This window comes from Rhinoraja longicauda, chromosome 31, assembly GCF_053455715.1.
Source record: "Rhinoraja longicauda isolate Sanriku21f chromosome 31, sRhiLon1.1, whole genome shotgun sequence".
Classification (NCBI taxonomy): Eukaryota; Metazoa; Chordata; class Chondrichthyes; order Rajiformes; family Arhynchobatidae; genus Rhinoraja; species Rhinoraja longicauda.
This window is the reverse complement of record NC_135983.1, coordinates 1,251,710-1,274,690: the sequence shown is the minus strand read 5'-3', so window position 1 is coordinate 1,274,690 and position 22,981 is coordinate 1,251,710. Positions and strand designations below refer to the sequence as shown.

Below are 22,981 nucleotides of genomic sequence, written 5' to 3'. Positions count from 1 at the left end.
CGTTCTTCAGGAACATCTGCAGTTCCTTGTTTCGCCAAGTTAATTTGTTTGCTTTCTCCGAGACTGAAGTAAATGGAAACAATGATCGTTGTTGAATAGTAAATTTTATAGCCAAAATATCTCAATTCTTGCAGATTAGGAAAGAACCTCTACTGTATGAACCTCCCTCCACTCTATGGTTTCTGCATAGTCACAGCATTGTCAACTGTTATGGATATGAGAAAAGTACATTACTTTCTTCTTCTTAAGCCATTGGCTCCTCTAGGGAGCATTGGACAAATGTTCTCCACCTCACTCGGTTGTTGGTGGTTGTTTTGCGATCTCCCCAGTTGAGCCCACTCCCACTCCCAGGATTGTGCATATACTTTGATTTCAAGTTATCCCCATCATTTCTTTTATACAGGATGCATTCATGATAAATTCAGAATTAATAAATGTTAATAGTAGTGCTGGATTAAAAAGTAGCTACATCTCATTTCTGACAAACGTGATCATTGTTTTTCAGAGACTTTGTAGATGGCCATATAGATCTGCTTTTGAATGAACTTGAAGTAGAAAAGTCCCTGAAGAGACATGATGATGTTATTGATGAAATTGAATGTGTTGAAATAACTCTCTCAAAGCGAAGGGCAGAGTTACGAGAAACAGATAGACTATTAATGGAGGCTGAGATGGATCTCAAAAGTACCAGGGAAAAGGTAAGACTGCATTCAGTTAGTTTTGCATTAGTGACAATGCAAACAGATAATTCAACATCTTTAGCTGTGATGGACTGAGAATTTTGCTTTCTTTGGGCCATTGACACCAATGATAGTTGTTGAATAGTAAATCTAATAGCTAAAATATATCAGTTCTTGCAAATTTTGAAATAATCTATTGCCAAATAAGTTATCTTTAAATAGCTAATGCCTTGGAGAGTTGCCTTGAGCTGTAAGAATCATCCTGATATCTAAGAAAATGTGGGGAAATAACAGGGCTGACAACATCTGCAGAAAGAGAAATAGTTAACATTTCAAAACAAGGATCATCAGAACTGAACGAGAGATAAAATAAATTAGTTTTAAATTGCAGAAATGGTGAGGAAGGAATGGATAGGGCGAAGGGAATATCTTTGGTAGGACCAGGTCAAAGTTGCCATGGGGACAACCAGATGAGGCTGTGCTGGTGGACGGAGGGAACCTCAGCTCAATATGGACTACCTACAGCAGTAGTAAGGAAGTATTCCTTTCACACAGTGGACGGTGGATCTATGGAACAAGCTGCCAGAGGAGGTAGTTATAGGCACTATAACAACGTTTACAAGACGTTTGAACAGGTACATGGACTGGAAAGGTTTAGAGGGACATGGGTTGTTTGGGCAGGTGGGGCTAGCATAGATGGGACATCTTGGTTGGCATGGGCAAGTTGGGGTGAGTGGCCTGTTTCTGTGCTGTGGGACTCTGACTCTGTGTTCCTCCTTCGTCCCTTCTTGCATGTTCTGAGGGGAGCATTATGCTTATAACTACCAATTGGCAGAGTTCTTGACCCAATCTATATTTTCACCTCTTCTGTTTCCAAACAGAGCAAGGATAGTTCCCCTAATCTTCACTTTACACCCCACCATCTGCTTTTAACGGATCAACCTTTACTTTTTGCTACCCATGAGATTCCAGCACCAGACACACATTTCCCTTCCTCTCCTTTTTGAGCATTCTGAGAGGACCTTTACCTTTACTACTCTGTGCTCTGCTTTTCTGTCATCTCCAGCCACTCTCTTATGCATTTACAGGACATGAAACACCTATCCCACTATCACTTCCCTTTCACCATCCAGGGGTAAAAACTTTCAATCCAGGTGAAGCATGACCTTGAGGGTCTGAGCTACAGGGAAAGGTTGGACAGGCTAGGGCTTTATTTGCTTGAAGCACAGGAGGCTGAGGGGTGATCTTACAGAGGTGCATAAAATTACAAGGGGAATAGAAGGGATGGATGCACAGTCTTTACCCTGGGTTGGGAAAATAAAGAACCAGAAGACATAGTTTTAAGTTGAGAGGGCAAAATTTAGTAAGAACCTGAGGGGCAACCTTTTCACTCAGAGGGTAGTGAGTATATGGAACGAGCTGCCAGAGGAGGTAATTGAGGCAGGTACAATAACAGCTTTTAAAAGATGTTTGGACAAGTACATGAATGTGTAAGGTTCAGAGGGATATGGGCCAATGGGACTCGTGTAGATGGAGCACCGTGGTCAGCATGGACAGGTTGGGCCAAAGGACCTGTTTCCATGCTGTATGGCTCTGTGACTTGCTCACATTTATACTAATCTGGTAAACAAAACTGGAGAATGAAAAACTGATTCAATTATTGTTTTCAGCTCACGGGGGGAATCCAGAGCTCCTTGTTGCTTTCATTGAAATACTTTAGACTTTAGAGAAACGGCATGGAAACAGGCCTTTCAGCCCACCGTGTCCACATCAATCAGTGATCATCCTGTACACTAGCACTACCTTTCACACTAGGGACAATTTACATTTTTCCCGAGGCCAGTTAACCTGCAAATCTGTATGTCTTTGAGTGTGGGAGCACCTGTAGAAAACCCACGCAGTCACAGGGAGAACATACAAACTCCTACAGACAGCACCCGTAGTCAGGATGGAACCCGGGTCTCTGGCGCTGGAAGGCAGTAGCTCTACCACTGCACCATTGTGCTGCCCTCTTTCCAAGTCTCTATCCAAACCTTCTCCTATCAACCTATCAGTTTGTTGCTTCCTATGCTGCTATAATGAAGCGTAACATAATTTTGAGGAACAATATCTCGTGTTCTGTCTGGGTTTCTTGAATATTCAATATTGAATTCAGCAATAGAAAATGCTGGAAATCCATTTTGACAAAGGGTCTTCAACCTGAAGCATTTAACGTGTTTTCAGCATTAGAACATAGAACAGTGCAGCACAGGAATGAGCACTTTGGCCCACAGTGTTTGTGCTGACCGTGATGCCAACTTAAAGTGATCTCATTTGCCTGTACATGATCCCTATCCCTCTATTCCTTGCACTTCCTTGTGCCTATCTAAAAGTCTATTAAACCCCACTATCATATCTGTCCATGGCAATGCATTCCAGGCAACATTCTCTGTATATAAAAAAACAATTTCCTCACACCCCCACATCTCCATTAAACATCCCCACCTCACCTTGTAGCTATGCCATTTAGTGTTGGACATTTCCAGCCTGGGAGAAAGGTTCTGACTATCCTATCTACGCCTCATAATTTTATCTACTTCTATCAAATCTTCCTTCAACCTCCAATGTTCCTGAGAAAACAATCCAAGATTATCTAACCTTCTGCGTTGTAACCTTGTAGCTGAAACCCTCTAATCCAGGCAGCTTTCCGGTAAACCTCTTCTGCACCCTCTCCAAAGCCTCCACATCCTTCCTGTAATGGGGTGATCAAAATTGCATGCAGGCCAAATACAGCCTAACCAAAGTCTTTTAGAGCTGCATCATGACATCCTGACTCTTATACTCAATGCCCCTAAAAATAAAGGCAAGCATACCGTACACCTTCATTACCACCCTATCTACTTGTGTGGCCACCTTCAGTGAGATATGAACTTGCACTCCAAGATCACTCTGCACATCAATCCTGTTAAGCGGTCTTGCCATTAATTGTATGTTCTCCCCCCCCCCTTACATTCAACCTCCCCAAGTGCAACACCTCACATTTGCTTGGAATAAACCCCATCTGTCTATTTCTGCAACTAATCTATATCCCGCTGTATCTTCTAACAGCCTTCCTCACTGTCTACAACTCCAATTTTAGCATCGTCAGCAAACGTACTCACCAACCCATCTACATTTACGTCTAAGTCATTTATATATATCACAAACAGCAGAGGTCCCAGCACAGATCCTTGCAGAACTCCACTGGTCACAGACCAAGCGGAACATCTTCTATCCACCGCAACCCTCTATCTTCTATAAGATATGATTCTATATACTCTCTATAAGCCAGTTCTGAATTCATACGACCAAGTCATTGTGAATCCCATGCATCTTAATCTTCTGGATTGGACTTTATCAAAAGCCTTACTAAAATCCATGTATACAACATCCATCACCCTACCTTTAACAATTTCCTTCATCACCTTGTCAAAAAAATCATCTGCTGCTTTCAAAATCATGTTGGCTATACCTAATTAACCCATTCGCTTCCAAATGGTAGCAAATCCTATCTCACAGAATTCTCTCTAATAGATGTGAGGCTCGCCAGCCTGTAGCTCCATTGATTCTCTATACCTTCTTAAACAAAGCAACAACATTGGCCAGTCTCCAGTACTCCAGGACCTCGCCTTTGGCTAGAGAAGAAACAAAGATCCTTGTTAAGGCTCCCACAATCTCCTCTCTTGCCTTCCTCAATAACCCAAGGTGGATCCAACTAGGCCCTGGAGACATCCATCTTAATGCTCTTCAAGAGCCTCAGCACCACCCCCTTCTCAACCTCAATAAGTCCTAGCAGTTTTGTATTCCCCACACTGCTCTCACTGTCCTCCAAGACTTTCACGGTGAAGTAAATCCAAAGTATTCTTTTCGCACCTCACTTACACCCTCCTATCATCATAACATGAATCACCTAGCTAGGTTTGTTTCCCAACACAAGGTCCCTACTCGAGTCGGACTGTCCACATACTGTTTAAGGAAACCTTCTTGGATACACTCCAACAAATTGTGCTCTGTCTAATCCTCTTGCACTGAGTAAGTCCCAGTCAATGGGACCATTAGGGATTTTTTAAATTAATTTCCAGAATCTGAATTGTATTTTTTTATTGAATTCAAGAACTTCAGTTTGCTTGCTTTCTCTGCATCAGAATTTGCCAGGAGTTTGTCCACCAGTAATGTTAGCTGAGTTTTTCTTTCTTCAGTGGCACTTCTGACCTTTGGGCAATTTGTAAGCTCCACATTTCACAGTTGTTGTATCCTCTTTAGCTGCCCTATTAACTCATCAACCAGATGACTCAATAGCTTATTCCCATGTAGACATTAGCCTTGAGTCACAAAAGCTGCAATTTCACTTTTATTGTTGCTAAATTGTCAGAAGTAATTTATTGAGTTAAGCCACCAGCAGGGTAGAATAGAAACAGAATAATAAGTAACCCACTCAACCACCAGTGTTCCCATGTAATGTAGAACTGTCAAGAGTCCTCAGGATTGGCTATTTTTAAATTTCGTTGTACTCGTTGCACTCGTTGCAATGACAATAAATGAATATTATTATTATTATTATGATAGTTGGAAATATATTTGTAGCAAATCACCAGTTGCCATCTAAAATGGGTTAACCTTGGGTTTTGTTTCAAATTTGTGATATTGTTAATGCATGCCTTCCAGATATTCTTTTTAATATAATCATTATTAAATAAAGCAGACTAAATATAAACCATTATCTGTAATTACAGATAGAAACATAGATCAAAGACAAAGCGTGGCACCAGTTCGGCTCTTTGCTGTAAAATTATGCCTAATTGACACTGTATACAATTTCATGTTTGCTTCAAATTTACTTCCACCGTAATTTAATAGATTATTAATATGCCTTGTAAACCCTTGAAAGGGTTTTCTGAGAATCTGGCATTGATGGTTCAGTACAACAGATATACTTTATAAAGTAGTTTGTATTCAGATTTTCCTTTAAATGCATGTTATTCTTACAGACAAAAGAAATGCTCCAGCAATATGATGATGCCAGGAAACACTTGGAAGACACTCAAAAAGATGCAGAAGAGCTGGAGCAAAGAGCACATGACACTGCAGTTAAATTAGTTATAGCTGATAAGCAACTCAGGTACTGAATAGAGTTCCAAACTACAACAGACAGGCATTTCATTTAATAATTTAAACAGATTACAGGAAACCCTTGTTTTAATGGACCCCTTTATGAGATTTTGGTTATAATGGACGGACCAGCTCCTGCTTCATTCTGCTGGCAATGGCTTTATCCACGGCCTCTCATCTCTCCACCACTGTCTTCCTCCTTTTCCCATGGCTTTGTCCACTCCGCTGCTCTCACCTCCACTGCCGCCTCCTCCTCCCGTCGCTCTGTCCACTTGCGTAGATTCTATGAATTAAAATCAAGTGCTTTATTTGTGTCTTTTTACCAATATTATGTCTGGCTGAATGTTTATTTTAGCCTTAAATGTATAAGGAGTGAATTTAAATAGTGTTCAGGATAATAGTGTTCAGGATATTCAGAGATGCTGAGAAAAAGAACTGTTGATAACTTTTGGAATATCAGATGGTTGTGAAATAAGTTTGTTTTTTTAAATTCTACATTGATATGGTCAGACAAAGAAGCAGGTAGGTGCATCTGATACTCCATGCCAAAATGACGAAATGCATGTATTTACAAGTATTTTTCTCACCTATTCAATTTATTATAGTCTATGATCAGGATTACAACATTTAGATTTATCTTAATTTCTTGATTTCTTTTGACTAACTCATCTGCATACAACTAAGATTCTTTAGTAGAACTGATATTATCATATTTGTTGTTAAAGGTAGTTATGGTGAACTTGCCTTTATCTTTTGGCAGCTGAACAACATTCCTCTAACACCTCGTATCTGTCCCTAAATGTTCACTCATTATTTCTCCATATTCTCATTTTTCTCTAGTGATCTTCCATCCATTACCTTCATTATCTCAACCCTTCACATTCCACTTCTACCTCCTCCTTAAGATTCACCTACAGTGTTGTACGTAATTGAGATAATGGAGTTGGAAGTAATGCATGGAAGGTCGCTGGGAAATGAAACTAATGACACAGTTTGAGGGATAATGATAGGCCACTATTTACGGCTGCCTGTCCTTGCCCAAGGAACTTAAATTTCCAATCTTGACCTTATTTTTGTTCCCCTCAATACTGGAGGTATACTCGAGTATTTTGAGAACTAGAAGAGGTGTTGTTGGATCGCTTGAAGAACACTTGGGTGGATGAATCCTCCTGGGTTGATGGGATCCATCCCAGATTTTTGAGGAAAGCAAGAGAGAAGATTGTTGGTACTCTGACCATCATCTTTGCATCCTCTCCAGCTACATGTTGATCCAGGAAGACTGTAGAATTGTCATTGTTGTTCCTTTTGTTTAAAAAGGGAAGTGGTGACAATCCTGGAAATTATAGGCTGGTGGACATCTCATCGAGGAAACTATTTGGGAGAATTCTTGCGGATAGGATTCACTCGCATTTGAAAGAGAATGACCTAATTACAGTCAACATAGCTTTCTGCAGGTAGATCATGTTTACAAACATGATGTGTTTTTTGAGGAAGATTGATGGGGTAGGGCAATGGATGTTTTCTACATGGATTTCAGAAGGCATTTCACAAAGCCTCTCAGGGTAGGCTGATACAGAAGATTAAGATGCTTGGGATCAATGGTGACTTGGTAGTTTGGATTCAGAACTGGTTTACCCGTAGAAGACAGAATGTAGTGGTGTTATTCTGGCTGAAGGTCTGTGCCCAGTGGTGATCCACAGAGTTCTATGCTGTAACCTCTGTAGTTTATAATATGTATAAATCACAGACTAAAATGTAGATGGGTTGGTTAGTAAGTTTGCAAGCAACACAAATATTGATGGGGTTCAGCTATTTCTGCTTATAGTTCTTAGAGATCCATCTTTTATTCGATTTAGTTATTTCATTTTTCCATTTTACCTGAATCATCACACCTTTGTCTAATCTCCGCTACATCCACCATATTGTAAATCTTCCTTTTATTCTTTTTTCCCCTCCTCGTTCCCCTCGCCTCTTACTTTGCTTTGCACCTTAGAACCTATTGAGCAAATAAATTATATTGAGCACAGAAAAGTGTATTTACTCAGCAACACATTGCGCCAATGATTATTTTGTTTGGGGGCTTTTTACTGCATGATTCTACAGCACATGAGGCCCTTCAACGAGGTCCAAGTATTTTACCTGGAATACCTCCTGCGATAGGCACCCAGTCCGAAACTCCACCACTCTTTAACTAACAATGGAACACGGTATTTGAAGACTTTGGTCTGTATAAATGACCCACCCTGTCCACGGATGCATGGACCAAAGTATTGTACGTGGCATCTAATCCACTGTTCAATACCCCTGTGCATGTCCAGCTACCTTCATGAGGGCAGGACTTGGTAAGGAACCTTGAAAGAAAATCACTATCTTTGTGAAGCTCTCAGAAAGTTTCTGATTTTCTAATTAAAATTGTAGTGCTCATAAACATTGCATTACACTATGCAATTTCTAGCCCATTGTTCAATCTATTTAATTGACTTGAAACAGACACTTTCTGAAACAGACTGCTTGAGTATTGCAAGAACATTCTATTTTTATTCCAGATTTCCAACATATGTACTGTTTTCCTTTTATAATATTTCCTAGCATTATTGCTGTCCTGGTGAATAACTCATGAGACTCCAGCAAGCGATGTAATCCTTCAAACCTTTTTAAGATTAACTATGTTATAGAAATTTAAAGTCTTTCATAGCTCTACTTATCCTGGTAATATTAGAAGTCGACACTATCAAGCTGGTATTTGATTTCTTCATTAGGATTTCCATTAGCTCAAACAGCTGTGGAGAGAATGCAAGTATCAAGAGTGTTTTATTGTCCATCTGCCAAAACGGAACAATGAAATTCTTCCGTGCTAATGCAAAGAGCTAAAACATTTATAGTAATGCAACAAGTTTTTTTTAAATTCATAGACTAATGAAGAACAATTTGAAAGACCTTGAACAACATAAGGTAGAACAAGAGAGTATGCTGAGAAAAGTTAACAAAGAAGTATCTACAGGAAATTTAGAATTGCAGACACTTGTATTGAAAATGGAAAACATGACTGAAAGGTTAGAACTGTTAAATGATACCTTTTTTGCCACTTCAGTTATCATTCAGGATTCTGCTGGAAGTTATTGCTTTAGTATGCCACTTAGTCACTTTCAGTACCTTGGAACCTTTAATGTCTGCACCTGACTCCTCTACAGCAGATGTGATAGGTGATGCATGTATAATTGATGCTATTCACTGTGTGAGGTATGCTCTTCTAATCTGAAGAGGAAGAAAGGTTAGCTTTATGTAAAGCCCAGTGAAAATAGCCGGTATGTCACACAGAGAAAAGTAGAAATAAGAAAATAATAATTGGGTTAGAGTGACACAGTGCAACAAAAACCACTCCCAGGTTACGAACATCTGATTTATGGACATCCTATGCATACGAACTATCTCCAATGAATATTATTATATTTAAAATGGGGACCAATATTGTAAATAAAAATTACATTTAGCCTCCCCACAATATGCAGACATTGTTTTTCCTGACACAACCTGCCATTTTCATCACAGGAGGCCAACAAGAGAGTTGTTTTGGAAATTGGCAAACATTTGCTTCTATTGATACGTGCAATGATACTCTACGAAACAGTATAATACGCACTGATACTTAAAGCCCATCGAAAGCAGCAATTCAGCCTGGGAATTCTGATTCTGTGCCATTGTAACCAGGCAGGAGAAGTCGATAAATAAAGAATCATGTTAATTGACCCTCCATTATTTATTGGCCACTATTTATTACAATACTGTTGAGTTATGGTTATGGAAATTGAGTGATTTTGTGTATTTTCCAACTCATGGACAAAATCAATTTCTGGATGTCTGCAACAGCCATGGGGCCCATCACCGATCCCTGGGGCACATTATTCTTCATACGTCTCCAGTCCGATAAACAACCTGCCACTGTCCTCTGCTTTCTATCATGAAGCCAATTCTGTATCCAGTTTAAGACACAAAATGCTTGAATAACTCAGTGGGTCAGGGAGCATCACTGGAGAACATAGATGACATCTAGGATCAGGAACCTTTGGTTGCCCTAAGTGTCACCTGTCCACATTTTCCAGGGATGCTGCCTGATTCGCTGAGTTACTCCAGTGTTTTTGTGTCTTTCCTTGGTAAACCAGCATCTGCAATTCCTTGTTTCTGTATCCATTTAGCTGGCTCTCCCTGGATTCCGTGCAATCTAACCCTCCAGACCAGCCGACCATGCAGAACTCTTACCAAAGGCCTTACTGAAGTCCATATAGACACAAAACAATCCTGATCTTTGGGTTAATAACAATTGATCATTTGTTGTTATGAATTGCATATTATATTTTGCAAATAGTAGGTCACATGCCATAGAGTTTACTAATTGGCCTTTTTTCCTATTCAGCCTAGAAAAACTGCAAGCTGAAATTATTTTTGCAGAAACCAAAGAGAAACAGCACTTGGACATGTTGAAAGAAGCAGCAATGTTGTTAGAGGAGAAAAAGAGTGAATTGGAAAGCCTGAATAGCGAGGTACTTAGAGAAAGTATGATTACGTGGCGGCGCCTAACGGCAGCGGCTGACTAGCAGTCTGTCCGTCTTTTTTTCCCCTTTTTTTGTTGTGTGTCGGTGTTGGGATGGTTTTTATATATTTTTTTTTGGTTGTGTATGTGTGGGAGGGGGTGGTGGTGTGGGGGGGGGAACTTTTCTCTTCCTCACGGCGCGGGGTGCGGCTCGGCTGCGGGGCCTAACATCGCCCGCTGCGGCTCGGCCGCTGGACTTTACATCCCGGTGCGGCTTGGCCGCTGGACTTAACAGTGCCCGGTGCAGCTCGGCTGCGGGGCTTAACATCGCCCGGTGCAGCTCGGCTGCGGGGCTTAACATCGCCCGGTGCAGCTCGGCTGCGGGACTTTTCACCGCTGGTGCGGCTCGGCCGCGGGGCTTAACATCGCCCGGTGCAGCTCGGCTGCGGGGCTTTTCATCGCTGGTGCGGCTCGGCTGCGGACTTGACATCGCCCGGTGCGGCTCGACCACGGGACTTAGCTGCGCAAGGCTTGGTCGCGGACCTTTCATCGCCCGGTTCGGCCGCGAGACGTTTCAGCGCCCGGTGCGGGGACTGTGCGGGTCGGTCGGGGACGAGCTGTCTGTCCGTGGGCGTGGGGAAGAGAGTGGAAGTTCTGTTGCCTCCATCACAGTGAGGGGGTGTTTGGAGTCACTGTGATGGACGTTTGTGTTGGGGCTATGTGTTGTGTTCTTTTTTTTTCTATGACTGCTATGTAGTTTCGTTCGGTACTTCGGTACCGAACGACAAATAAAGCTCTGTTATTAAATCCAATTAAATAATATTATTAAAAGCATGACCCATCCTTGGGTTATCTAAAGATATTAGAAATATTTGTGAAAATAATGATATTAATTGTTGGAATTGTAATAAATGAGATGCCACAAGTTGAAATATTCTGAAATTATGAAATGAACAGTCGCAATTCTCCATTATTTCCAGCGATAGATTAGTATTGTTAAAGACTTGAAAGATGAGTCCCATAGCCCAGTTGTTGTTTGTGAGATGGGAAGATTTTACAGCCAGAGAAATGGCTCGCAATAATTATTTTGAAGTAATCATACATGGTGGGTACATGCAAACCAGACTTAATTATATGCCATCCAGCTACATTAGTCAATGGCCAAAGGTCATTTATTAGAGGATGTTTAACAGTGATGTTGTATCTATTTGTTCCTTCACCATTAGGTTAAAGTGCTCCAGGAAGAGTTAGTGATGTTGGACAGATGTTCAGGCCAAAAGAAAGAAGAGCTTAACTTCCTGCAGAATGATATTGACAAGAAGAAAGCAAGCCTTACAGAAGTTCTTTTGGATGGTGAGGCAGAGGTGGTTCATAAGCAACGACAAATTCGGGTCAGTAAATGCATTTGTTTTGCAAAAGAGATTTTTGTGGAACTTGTATATACACACACATATCTTGCTGAAGAAGTGTGTTTTTCTTCAAGTCAAAGTTATTTAGGGAAATTCTGTTTCACCCCACTTAATCTGATTTTATGCCTACAGAGGAAGTTGGGGGAGGGTTGCCGGGCCCGCAGGAGAGATTTGGACGGAGGGTTGCCGGGCCCGCAGGAGAGGTTTGGGCCCAACGGGTCCACGCCCGTCTAGTATTCCTCTAAATCTTTCCTATCCATGTACATGTCCAAATGTCTTTTAAAAGTTGTTATAGTACCTGCCTCAACTACTTCCTCCGTTCTTCGTACTTCGTTCCATATACCCACTACCCTCTGTATGAAAAAATTGCTCCATGTTCCTATTAAATCATTCCCCTCTTACCATAAACCTATGTCTTTTGGTTCTTGATGTCCTTACGCTAGGTAAAAGACTCTGCATTCACCCTATCATGATCTTGTTCACCTCTATAAGATCACCCATCAGCCTCTTGCGTTCCAAACAATATAGTCCTAACCTGCCCAAACAATATAGTCCTAACCTGCCCAACCTCTCCCTGTAGCCCAGGCCTTCAAGATCTGGCAACATCCTTGTAAATCTTCTTTGCACTCTTTCTAGCTTAACGACATCCTTCCTATAGCTGGGGAACCAAAACTGAACACAATTGTCCAAATGTGGCCTCACCAATGCCTTGTACAACTAGAACATAACATCCTAACTTCCATATCCTGATTGATGAAGGCCAATGTACCTAAAGCCTTTTTGACCCTATCTACCTGCGGCACCATTTTCAGGAAACTATGTACCTGCACCCCAAAATCCCTCTGCTCTACAACACTCTCCAAGGCCCTGCCAGATCAAAGTGCTTGATCCCTCAGACCAAACTGCTTGATAAATTACCCAGTAAATGTGAAATGCTAAATTCCATTGAAGTTAGTGGAACTACTCAAATCAACTTTTAGGAGAAATCTCCCCTGGATACAACAGGATTCTGTTCTGTTTATATAGAAACATTAAACAAGTCCATCCCACTGGTCTGCCTGTATGTACAGACTGTTTGTAGTCTGAAGTGGACCTTGACCGCAACTTGTCCATAAAATCTCCATAGTGGGTTAGAGAAAATCACTTAAAGTAATAGGATAAATACTGCTAGATTTACTTTATATCCCCTCCATTATTTATGTTAACCAAAAGTGCAATCCTGAAAAAATAATTCCCTTGCAGCAATACAGTATTACATTGAAATCTTAAGTTGAAATTTTGTTCCGTTAATTTAAATGGGACTGAATTTGTGAAGCACTGCACCATGCACTGGTACTGCCATACTTGAAGGGCAAGCATTTTGTGGTGAATGTCTTCACTGTTTAAACCTGAAATGCGGGTGATGTAGAAACAAGGAATTGGTGGTGGTTTACAAAAAAAGCCACAAAGTGTTGGAGTAGCTCAGCAGGTCAGGCAGCATCTTTGGATAGGTGACTTTTGTGTCAAGATCTTTCTTCAGATTGATTGGAGGGAGAGAAAGAAAGCTGGAAGAGAGGAGGGGCAGAACAAAGCCTGGCAGGTAATAGGTTGATACATGTGAGAGTGGTTTATTGATCGGCAGATGGTTGGACAAAGGCCAGAGATGAAAAGACAGAAGATATAATATAAGGATTGAAGAGTTATGAATTGTGAAGCTAGAGGATGGAATGTAGGTGCAAGGAGTGAAGGAAATAGGTACGAGTCCAGGTAAAACACAGGGGTGTGGGGGAGGGGGGTACGAGAAAGGGGGAATGGGTTATGTTGGGGAATAAGGGGGAAGGGTTATGTAATTACCTAAAATTTGAGAATTCAATCTTCATACCTTTCCTATCCAAGCAGAATATGAGGTGCTGTTCCTCCATTTTGCGTGTGGTTTCACTTTTGCAATGGAGGAGCCCAGGACAGAAAGGCCAGAATGGGAAGAGGTGTTCAAATGGTAAGCAAGCTGAAGATCCTGCAGGCTGGTGGGTGAAAGGTGAGGACCAAGGGAACTGTATCCCTTTTCCATCTGGAGGGAGGGGGAGCAAGAGCAGAACTAGGGGACATAGGGTCGACGAGGACGAAGGATCCATCTCTGGCAGCCGGAGGAAACCACATTTACTAAAGAAAGAGAACATCTCAGATGTCCAAGAATGGAAAGCCGTAACTTGGGAGAAGATGAAATGAGAGTAGAGGATAGCATCTTTACAAGATGTAGCTTGCATCAAGGTGTAGTCCAGATATCTGTGGAAGTAGGTAGCTTTGTAGTAGATCTCAGTCTACACTTTGTTCCCTGTGATGGGGACAGTGAGACCAAGGGAGGAGGCAGCCCCAATGCAGGTCGATATAGCGGAGAAAGAGTTGGGGGATGATGTCACTGCACATTTGGAACAAGGACTGTTCGATATAATGTAATGTTCTTTGCCGAGATGCTGATTTATCTGTAAGTTTTCAACACTTTTATCTGTTTTGATAAACATGTTGGATAAGATATTTTGAATGTTTTCAATGACGAGCAAAAATAAATCATGCTCTACAGGAGCTGAAGGCGTTGCTTGAAGAGATGAGTGCAAAGAAAGGAGAACTGAATGCTCAGATTACCGAGAAGAGTTCACACCTCTCCTTATCAAAGCAAGAAATGAAAAATGAGGAAGACAAGCTTCGGAGCATCCAAGCGCAGATAAATAAGCAAAGGACAGGTACATTTCCCAAGATACATGAACTGATTTAGAAACTAGTACCCGAGACATTATAATCTTTCAATTTTCTGACTCCAATTATGTAACACAGAAAGATTCACAGAATGGTTTGTTTTTAATTGTAATTGTTTGAGTAGAAATTCGGGAGGCTGTCTTCCATGCTTTTTAGGGATTGTGCAACTGTGAAGGCAAAAACAGTACAAGATGTATGAGATGCTGTTCCTCCAATTTGCATTTCGCCTCAATCTGACAATGGAGGAGACCGAGGACAGAAAAGATTGAAGACTTCCGCTTTCCGAGCCCCCACTCCCTCATCTTTACTATGGATGTTCAGTCACTCTACACCTCCATCCTCCACTAGAAAGTTCCTCCTTAAAGCCCTCCATTTCTTCCTCGACCACAGAACCATCCAATTTCCCTCCACTAACACTCTACTCCGCCTAGCGGAGCTGGTCCTCGCCCTCAACAATTTCTTCTTTGACTCCTCCCACTTCCTCCAAATCCAAGGCGTAGCTATGGGCACCCGCATGGGCCCCAGCAATGCCTGCCTCTTTGTAGGGTACGTTGAACAATCCCTGTTCAAGGCGTACACTGGCCCTATCCCCGAACTCTATCTCATTACATTGATGACTGCATCGGTGCTACCTCCTGCACCCATGCAGAACCCATCAACTTCATCAACTTCACCGCCAATTTTCATCCTGCACTCAAATTTACTTGGACCATCTCCCTCCCCTTTCTTGATCTCACAGTTTACATCACAAGAAATAGACTATTGACTGACATCTATTACAAACCCACTGACTCCCACAACTATCTTGACTACACTTGTTCCCACCCTGCTTTCTGCAAAGACTCTCTCCCCTACTCCCAATTCCTCCGTCTACGCCACATATGCGCCCAAGATGAGGTATTCCATACTAGAACATCCGAGATGTCCCAATTCTTTAGGCAATAGACAATAGACAATAGGTGCAGGAGTAGGCCATTCAGCCCTTCGAGCCAGCACCGCCATTCAATGCGATCATGGCTGATCACTCTCAATCAGTACCCCGTTCCTGCCTTCTCCCCATACCCCCTCACTCCGCTATCCTTAAGAGCTCTATCCAGCTCTCTCTTGAAAGCATCCAACGAACTGGCCTCCACTGCCTTCTGAGGCAGAGAATTCCACACCTTCACCACTCTCTGACTGAAAAAGTTCTTCCTCATCTCCGTTCTAAATGGCCTACCCCTTATTCTTAAACTGTGGCCCCTTGTTCTGGACTCCCCCAACATTGGGAACATGTTTCCTGCCTCTAATGTGTCCAATCCCCTAATTATCTTATATGTTTCAATAAGATCCCCCCTCATCCTTCTAAATTCCAGTGTATACAAGCCCAATCGCTCCAGCCTTTCAACATACGACAGTCCCGCCATTCCGGGAATTAACCTAGTGAACCTACGCTGCACGCCCTCCATAGCATGAATATCCTTCCTCAAATTTGGAGACCAAAACTGCACACAGTACTCCAGGTGCGGTCTCACCAGGGCCCGGTACAACTGTAGAAGGACCTCTTTGCTCCTATCCCCTCTCCCATCAAAAAATGAGGCCCTCACTCGTCTCCTCGGTACCCCACAGCTCCGCCCTTGCTCCCCCTCCCCCTAGTTGCAACAGAGACAGAGTCCCCCTAGTCCTGACCTTCCACCCCATCAGCCATCGCATAATCCTCCGAAAACACATAATCCTCCGAAATTTCCACCACCTCCAATGGGATCCCACCATCTCCACCCCTTTCCACCTTCCGCAGAGACCGATCCCTCCGTTCCCTTAATTCATCCCTTCCAACCTAAACCACCTCCTCCCCTGGTACCTTCCCCTGCAACTGCAGAAGATGCAACACCTGTCGCAAAACCTCCTCCCTCGACTCTGTCCAGGGACCCCGACAGTCCTTTCAGTTTAGGCAGAGGTTCACTTGCACCTCCTCCAACCTCATCTACTCTATCCGTTGTTCAAGATGTGGACTCTTGTACATCGGCGCGACCACTGACTGGGCAATTGTTTCGGGGAACACCTTCGCGCAGTCCGCGTGAACCAACCTGATCTCCCGGTTGCTAGATACTTTAATTCTCCTTTCCATTCCTACACAGACCTTTCTGTCCTCGGTCTCCTCCATTGTCAGAGTGAGGCTAAATGCAAATTGGTGGACCAGCATCTCATATTTCGCGTGAGCAGCTTACAGCCCAGTGGTATGAAAAATGATTTCTCTCAATTCAGGTAGCCCAGGCATTCCCTCTATCTCTCCCCCACCCAAGTCGCACTAACTTCTCATTTTCACCCTACAAATAGCTTACAATGACGTTTCCTTTATCATCGTTAGTTTTTTGCATTTCTTTCATTCATTGTTCTTTATCTCACCACATTGCCATCAATATCTCTCATTTCCCTTATCCCTAACCAGTCTGAAGAAGGGTCTCGACCTGAAACATCACCCATTCCTTCTCTCCAGAGATGCTGCCTGTCCCGCCTTTTGTGTCTACCTTCGGTTTAAACCAGCATCTTGAGTTCCTTCTTACACAGTAGAAGATGTGATTTTCAAGTCTTCACTGTGAATAACACAAGCATATGTGAGATGCAATAGCTCAAAATGTAAAGTCAATTTGAAATTAATGTGAAGGAATGTTTCTTTGTGTATTTATTTTTCCCTTGCTTTTTGTATCTTTGTCCAATTCGATTTTAATTTCTATATTTTTTACCCTAGAACTGAAACATGTTGTGGAAATGGTGCAATTAGAAAATGATGAACTCTTGGGATTCAAAGAGCAGCATGATAAGAAAATCATGGAACTGGAGAGGACACAAGCAATGCTGCGGGAGGTTTGTAATCTGCTTACAGAATATGCTGTATCCACTACAGAGGGAAGGATTGCCCTTGTAACAGCAGCATTACAAATGAAGCTCTTTGGAATACATTTTGTAATGTTGCTGCACATAAGAACCAACACAACCTCCCCATGGGGACGGTTGCCACACAACAAAGGACAAGCTGAGGCTCCCATGAGATCCCAGCAGGAAAACACTGAACACTTCCCATTTTCCCTTAGATGCTTCCTATCCTTTAGCCAATTTCATTTCTCAGTAGCAAATATCCTTTGCAATTCAGTTTGCTAATGACAATGTGGCATTTGTCGAGATATTTTCAAAAGTTGACTTGAATTTTAAGCGTGCTACACTCATGGCCCCTAACCATTGCATGAGTCATATGGAAAACATGATTCATCCTTAACAAATTTATTAACCTGATTTTCTTTAAGTGCTGATTAATTTTGTCCTGAATTATTGTCTCAATGTTTTCTCTACTATTGATGTTACACTGATACCCCTGCGGTTGCTGGATGTGTAACTTATTTGAACAAGTATGCTGCATATGTAGTTTATTGGCACCAGCCCCATATCTAAGAAGAGTATTGTGGACAAAACCCCTGTGATTTCTGCTCTTCTCTTTAAACTAGGATCTATTGAGCCCTGAAAACATTTTATGTACATTCTCTATCATTTCATTCTATTTAAGATGATCTTGCTGTTCATGAAATTGACAGGATCCGATCATACTATGTTCCTGTGACGATATAGAAGAGGGAAGTTTAGCCATTAGTTTCTGCTGGCTCCCAGAGAGCAGTTTCATTAGTACATCTCCCCTCTCCTTATTTCCCTGTATCCCTGTAACTGGCATGCATCAGTCTGTTTAGATAAGTGAAGGGCCTGTCCCACTTAGGTGATTTTAAGGCGACTGCTGGCAATTAGGCTGTCGCCGACAGTTCGCCGGGGTGTCGTGGGCATGATCGTGAGGAGTCTTCCAAGAATCGTAGAAGCATGTAATATTAAATTAAGTAAAGTCATTTGAAGATACCATAAAATACTTGTGTTTAACCAATTTATTTACCGTCAGGACATTTGACAGGTAGATTGGAGGCGACAGTTTGACGGTCAGGTAAGTGTGGGAATTTTCGCGATGTTTATGGCCATTAGCGATTGCATTTAAAGTAGGCTCCCAACCCAGATATGCAACCCAGAAACCAGATATGCATCTCCCGTACATTTTCAAAGAATGCCCACACTCCATACAAAAATCCATTTAACCACATTTAAAATTAAATTTCTTAATACTGCTATTAGTAAACTGGAAGTCAATCCAGTTTATGCCTTGTTACCGTGAAGCTTGGTTTTCAAGTAACCCAGGCAAGATGTTATATTTCAAAACTCTCAAGTAATTACAGACTTGTCAGTGATTTCAGCGAAAATAAGGACGCCAGAGAAGCATTGATAAGTGTGGGAATTTCGCGATGTTTCCGAAGACGGTGTAATCTCGATCTGACTCGGCATTGTCGTGGTCATTGTCGTAGGGTAAAATAAAATTTTGCCGATCTGCTGCGACTTTGACAGTCGTCAGCAGTCGCCTAAAGAATCGCCTAAGTGGGACAGGCCCTTCAGGCACAAAGTACTCAGGCAGTTTCTAAGCAATATCCCTTTTAGTAAAATGAATGACTTATCAGGTTTGCTTTTATTTTTATATCAAGTATTTTTGTGATAACTGTTATTAGTTATTGAGTCAGTTGAGACTGCATTTTTCCCTCAGTTTTTATTTATTGGGACTCTAAAAGTAGTATTAATGGAGAAAAATGCAGTTTCGTGCAATGCACCTTGAGTTACTAGCATGAGTAGAATGTGTTATAAATTTAATAGCAGAATCTACCTCTTAATCATATTCCAGATAAAAGAATTTCTCTTGTAGAACTCAAGGAAAAAAAGGCTGGTATACTCACAGTTTCAAGTAGTTTATTTGTGGGTAAAATGATTGTGCTTAAAGCAGGGCATTCTCTCCTCTGATGGTGTGTAGCAATAGACATTACAATGGGGGGTAATCATCAAAATATTGAATTTTTAATCGGCATAAATGATTTGATTCACAAAATGTGCAAGATGCATGCATATTCATTAAGCAAACTTGTGTATCATGGGATTTTTTAATGAGATTTTAAACTTACCCAGATTCTAGAAGGGAGTGGGACTTTGGTCAGTATTACCACATACATTTTCACAATATGCACTAAATGTCGATTTACTTTAGGAGAAGAGTGAACTGGAAAGCCTGCAGCTTATCTCCCAGAATCAACAAGCAGAAATAGAAGATCTGAAACAGCATTTTGAGAAGGATCGACAAGAAATAGACCAGCTGAACTCGAAGAAAAATTCCCTTCGGCACAATATTGAATCTCTAGATAAAGAGAAAAAACACATTGGGGAGAATTGCCTTGGACTGGAAAATAAACTTTCTCAAACAAAAAGGTCAGCAATTGGGCAAGTTATCAACCCTGATAATTTCTAATAAAACTTAACACAAATATTCCCAATTACTTGGTTCCTTAAATTATCTTACTGTTACAAATCCTTGGAGTATAATTCTGATAATTAGGCAAATTAAGCCTTATCTGTCATGGCTATGGCTCATGTTCAATCTCACCTTTGTTCCTCTGTAATGCTAAATCATGAAGTATGTAGAACCCCAGAGAGAAAAATGGAGAATGTGCAAATCTAAAACAGAAGCAGAAAAACTAGAAATGCGTCATCGATATCTCTGAGAAGAACAATGAATTTCTACATCTGTCAGACAGTTCACATCTGAAGCAGTAGATTAAAGGTTAAGTTCCACGCCAGGGAATTGTATACAATGCAGACAACCCTTTTGTTAAGGTACTGAGGGTGTGTTGAACAATTTGAGGTGCTGTCTTTCAGATGCAATGTTAACTTTATTTTGTAGATGTGAAGAATTCTGCAACATTATTCAGAATGACTGGAGATGGGAGGAGTGGCATGGAATTTCTCCTGTATATTTATTTAATTGCTGTTTGTGGCACTTCACTTTGCACTACTTGACTGATGTAAATCCTACATTACAACATGGACTCCACTTAAGTACTTCATTCATTCTAAAAGTTCTGAGGTTATAGAAGTGCGACATACGTGGAAGTTACCGTTATAATTTACGTTACCGTTATAATTTAATTTTGCTGCAATGTTGCACATTTGGAATTACATTACGCGATATCCTTATTTTCAGTTTTGCTGGAGAATCCAATATATTGCCACCACTAACTTTTTCACATTTCTCTGAATACATTTTGATAAATTAAAATACTTAAATTCAATTTAGATATTTAAAGTTCTAATTTACTTTTGTGTTATTCCAGAGCTGTTGAAGCCACAGAAGGTCATAAAAGAACTGCTCTATCTAAACTGCAGAAACTACAAACAGAGATGAGTGAACTGGATCAGGAAATAAATCAAATTAAGATCCAGAAGGAAGAATTAAATAAGGAGACAGCATATACACAAAACTGTCTGCAAGGTATAACAATTAATTTAGTAAAGTATAATGTATTGAAACTGGAAACCTCTGTGCATGTCATGCTGTGTAACTGAATGGAGATTACCTTTATCTACCTTGAGTTTTTGGAGGTTTGCTTCTGCTTATAAAACCAGAAGCTATTGCATGACACACGGTGCAACCAATGGTGTAGAAATAGTTGCATGGGAATTGAAGCAATTTAAACTATAACATTTTGCAGTATACTGGAGCTCCATTGTAGCAATTGAAATTCTCCAGATATGCTGACCCCAGTTAAAATAGCAGTCAAAATTTCCTCTGACTTTGCGGAATTTTGTTGTTCAGTCTCGGTACATATGACAGTAAAACGCTCTTGACCCTCTCTTTTCCAGGTAAGTAGCAGTGATTGCAGTATAAGTACTAATCAAATTATTGAAGATAGACACAAAAAGCTGGAGCAAACTCAGTGGGACGGGCAGCATCTCTGGAGAGAAGGAATGGGTGACGTTTTGGGTCGAGACCTTTCTTCAGACTGGTTAGGGATAAGAGAAACGAGTGATATAGATGGTGATGTGGAGAGATAAAGAACAATGAATGAAAGATATGTAAAAAAATAACGATGATAAAGGAAACAGCTATTTATTGTAAGCTGTTTGTAGGATGAAAATGGGAAGCTTGGGTGGGGAAGAGAAAGAGGGAATGCCAGGGCTATCTGAAGTGAGAGAAATAATATTCATACCACTGGGCTGTAAGCTGCCATTTCCGTTCCGTTTATTATTGCCCAAATTATTGATGTGGGCTGACAATTATCTATGTTCTCATAAACATTTATGGTTTTAATTTTTCGATACTACCGAGATTCGGGGAAAGAAAATAGTTACCTCCTTTCTTCGAAGTGGGAAGGAGACAAAAAAATACAGGAAACTGCAAATAATGTAAAATTTTCCACTGGGGATATGTTACAAACGATACAATTAAAGACATTATACAGGGCATTTGCATTCAATCAAACTACTTTAGCAAAGTCATTGTGGTTCTGTGAAAATAGAATCTTATTTGACGGTTTTATTACGGTTTCAGTCTGAAGAAGGGTCTCGACCCGAAACGTCACCCATTCCCTCTCTCCTAGATGCTGCCTGACCTGCTGAGTTACTCCAGCATTTTGTGATACCTTTGATTTGTAGCAGCATCTGCAGTTATTTTCCTACGCTACTTGACGGTTTTATTAGAGCTCTTAGGAAAACATGAAGTGGTGTGGATAAAGATGAATGTATTTTCTTTAGATTTCCAGAAGACACTGGGTAGGATGCCACATTCAAGGTTATTGCATAAAATAAAAGCTCATGGTGTAGGGATTAATATATGGGTGTGGATAGAAGATTGGCTGGATCACAAGAAACAGAGATGAGGCATACATAATTTCTTTCTGGTTGACAAGCACTGCTAAATGGGCAATTGATGACCGACTTTGGTGGGCCGAAGAAATACAATATTGGCTCCCATATTTAAGGAATTATGTAAATGCATTAGAGGCTGTTTAGAGAAGGTTTACCGGACTGATTTGTGGAGTGGGTTAGTTGTCTTATGAAAAAAATGTTGCACAGGCTAAGATTTTGTATCTGCAGGAGCTGAAGTGAAACAGAGGTGACCTGAATGAAATGTACAAGATTCTTGACATGGTGGGTGTGAGGAGACTGGTCCCTCTTATGTGAGAACATAGAACTAGGGACAATTGTTTAACACTAAAGGATCACTCATTTAAGACAATAATTAATCCAAACTGAAATTACAATCATATTAGTTAAATGGTGGAACAGATTTGAGAGTCCAAATAACGCACTCCTAATAGACAATAGGTGCAGGAGTAGGCCATTCAGCCCTTCGAGCCAGCACCGCCATTCAATGCGATCATGGCTGATCACTCTCAATCAGTACCCCGTTCCTGCCTTCTCCCCATACCCCCTCACTCCGCTATCCTTAAGAGCTCTATCCAGCTCTCTCTTGAAAGCATCCAACGAACTGGCCTCCACTGCCTTCTGAGGCAGAGAATTCCACACCTTCACCACTCTCTGACTGAAAAAGTTCCTCCTCATCTCCGTTCTAAATGGTCTACCCCTTATTCTTAAACTGTGGTCCCTTGTTCTGGACTCCCCCAACA

At 41.2% G+C, this 22,981-nt stretch overlaps 1 protein-coding gene across 7 annotated transcripts in view; it reads left to right on the top strand.

Moving 5' to 3' along the window:
* Window positions 1–22,981, top strand: part of cntrl (centriolin) — a 152,043-nt gene that overhangs the window by 86,879 nt on the left and 42,183 nt on the right. For 6 of the 7 annotated variants that reach the window (XM_078425889.1, XM_078425886.1, XM_078425888.1 and 3 more), the window contains 9 exons: window positions 506–698; window positions 5,687–5,817; window positions 8,720–8,860; window positions 10,219–10,345; window positions 11,562–11,726; window positions 14,302–14,461; window positions 17,200–17,315; window positions 19,567–19,784; window positions 20,687–20,844. In XM_078425889.1, coding sequence (XP_078282015.1) covers window positions 506–698; window positions 5,687–5,817; window positions 8,720–8,860; window positions 10,219–10,345; window positions 11,562–11,726; window positions 14,302–14,461; window positions 17,200–17,315; window positions 19,567–19,784; window positions 20,687–20,844 — 1,409 coding nt within the window. The remainder of the gene's footprint in view (window positions 1–505; window positions 699–5,686; window positions 5,818–8,719; window positions 8,861–10,218; window positions 10,346–11,561; window positions 11,727–14,301; window positions 14,462–17,199; window positions 17,316–19,566; window positions 19,785–20,686; window positions 20,845–22,981) is intronic. The other variant, XM_078425890.1, reaches the window with a different exon arrangement.